Source organism: Crocuta crocuta, unplaced genomic scaffold, assembly GCF_008692635.1.
Source record: "Crocuta crocuta isolate KB4526 unplaced genomic scaffold, BGI_CrCroc_1.0 scaffold2088, whole genome shotgun sequence".
Classification (NCBI taxonomy): domain Eukaryota; kingdom Metazoa; phylum Chordata; class Mammalia; order Carnivora; family Hyaenidae; genus Crocuta; species Crocuta crocuta.
Window position 1 is genome coordinate 128,192 of NW_027527892.1, and position 618 is coordinate 128,809.

At 29.8% G+C, this 618-nt stretch overlaps 1 protein-coding gene across 1 annotated transcript in view; it reads left to right on the forward strand.

Annotated features, from left to right (window-relative positions):
- The window catches only part of LOC144245678 (ubiquitin carboxyl-terminal hydrolase 9X-like), a 137,960-nt gene that overhangs the window by 37,232 nt on the left and 100,110 nt on the right, over positions 1-618 (forward strand). The window contains 1 exon segment of the mRNA XM_077781009.1: positions 173-322. Within this exon segment, the coding sequence (XP_077637135.1) occupies positions 173-322 (150 nt within the window).

Below are 618 nucleotides of genomic sequence, written 5' to 3' on the forward strand. Positions count from 1 at the left end.
TAGTATAGTGAAGCAAGTAAACAATTAAATGGTCATTTTGTAAAGTACTTTTTCATTCTGTTTCTGAAATTAAAGCATGAACTATTTTTTAGTCTTTCGGGATGTCACATTTATGCATTATGAAGAAGTATTTTCCCTTGTCTTTACTAGTAATACATTTTATCTTTTTTAGGTAATTACAGCTAAACTTATACAAGTAAATTCCAACATGCCTTCAAGCCCTGATAGTTCTTCTGATTCATCAGCTGGATCTCCTGGCAACCATTGTAATCACTACAGTGATGGTCCCAATCCAGAAGTGGAGAGTTGTTTGCCTGGTGTGGTGAGTCAGCTGTGTATGCAAAACATTACACATTTCTTTGTTTATGGTTCTTTTCTTTTTTTTTTTAATATTTTTTATTTATTTCTAGGAGAGAGAGAGAGAGAGACAGTGTGAGCAGNCAATTATTAAATTTTAAATTTTAATTAAATTAAAAATTTTCCACAGATACGGTATTATCTTTTGGCAGAATTAATTTATTACATTTGAAATATAGTATATTATTCAGCATATACATATGAAAATGCTACTATGTTTTCAGTCTTTTCTTTGGACCTCTTTATAAAGAAATCTACAAT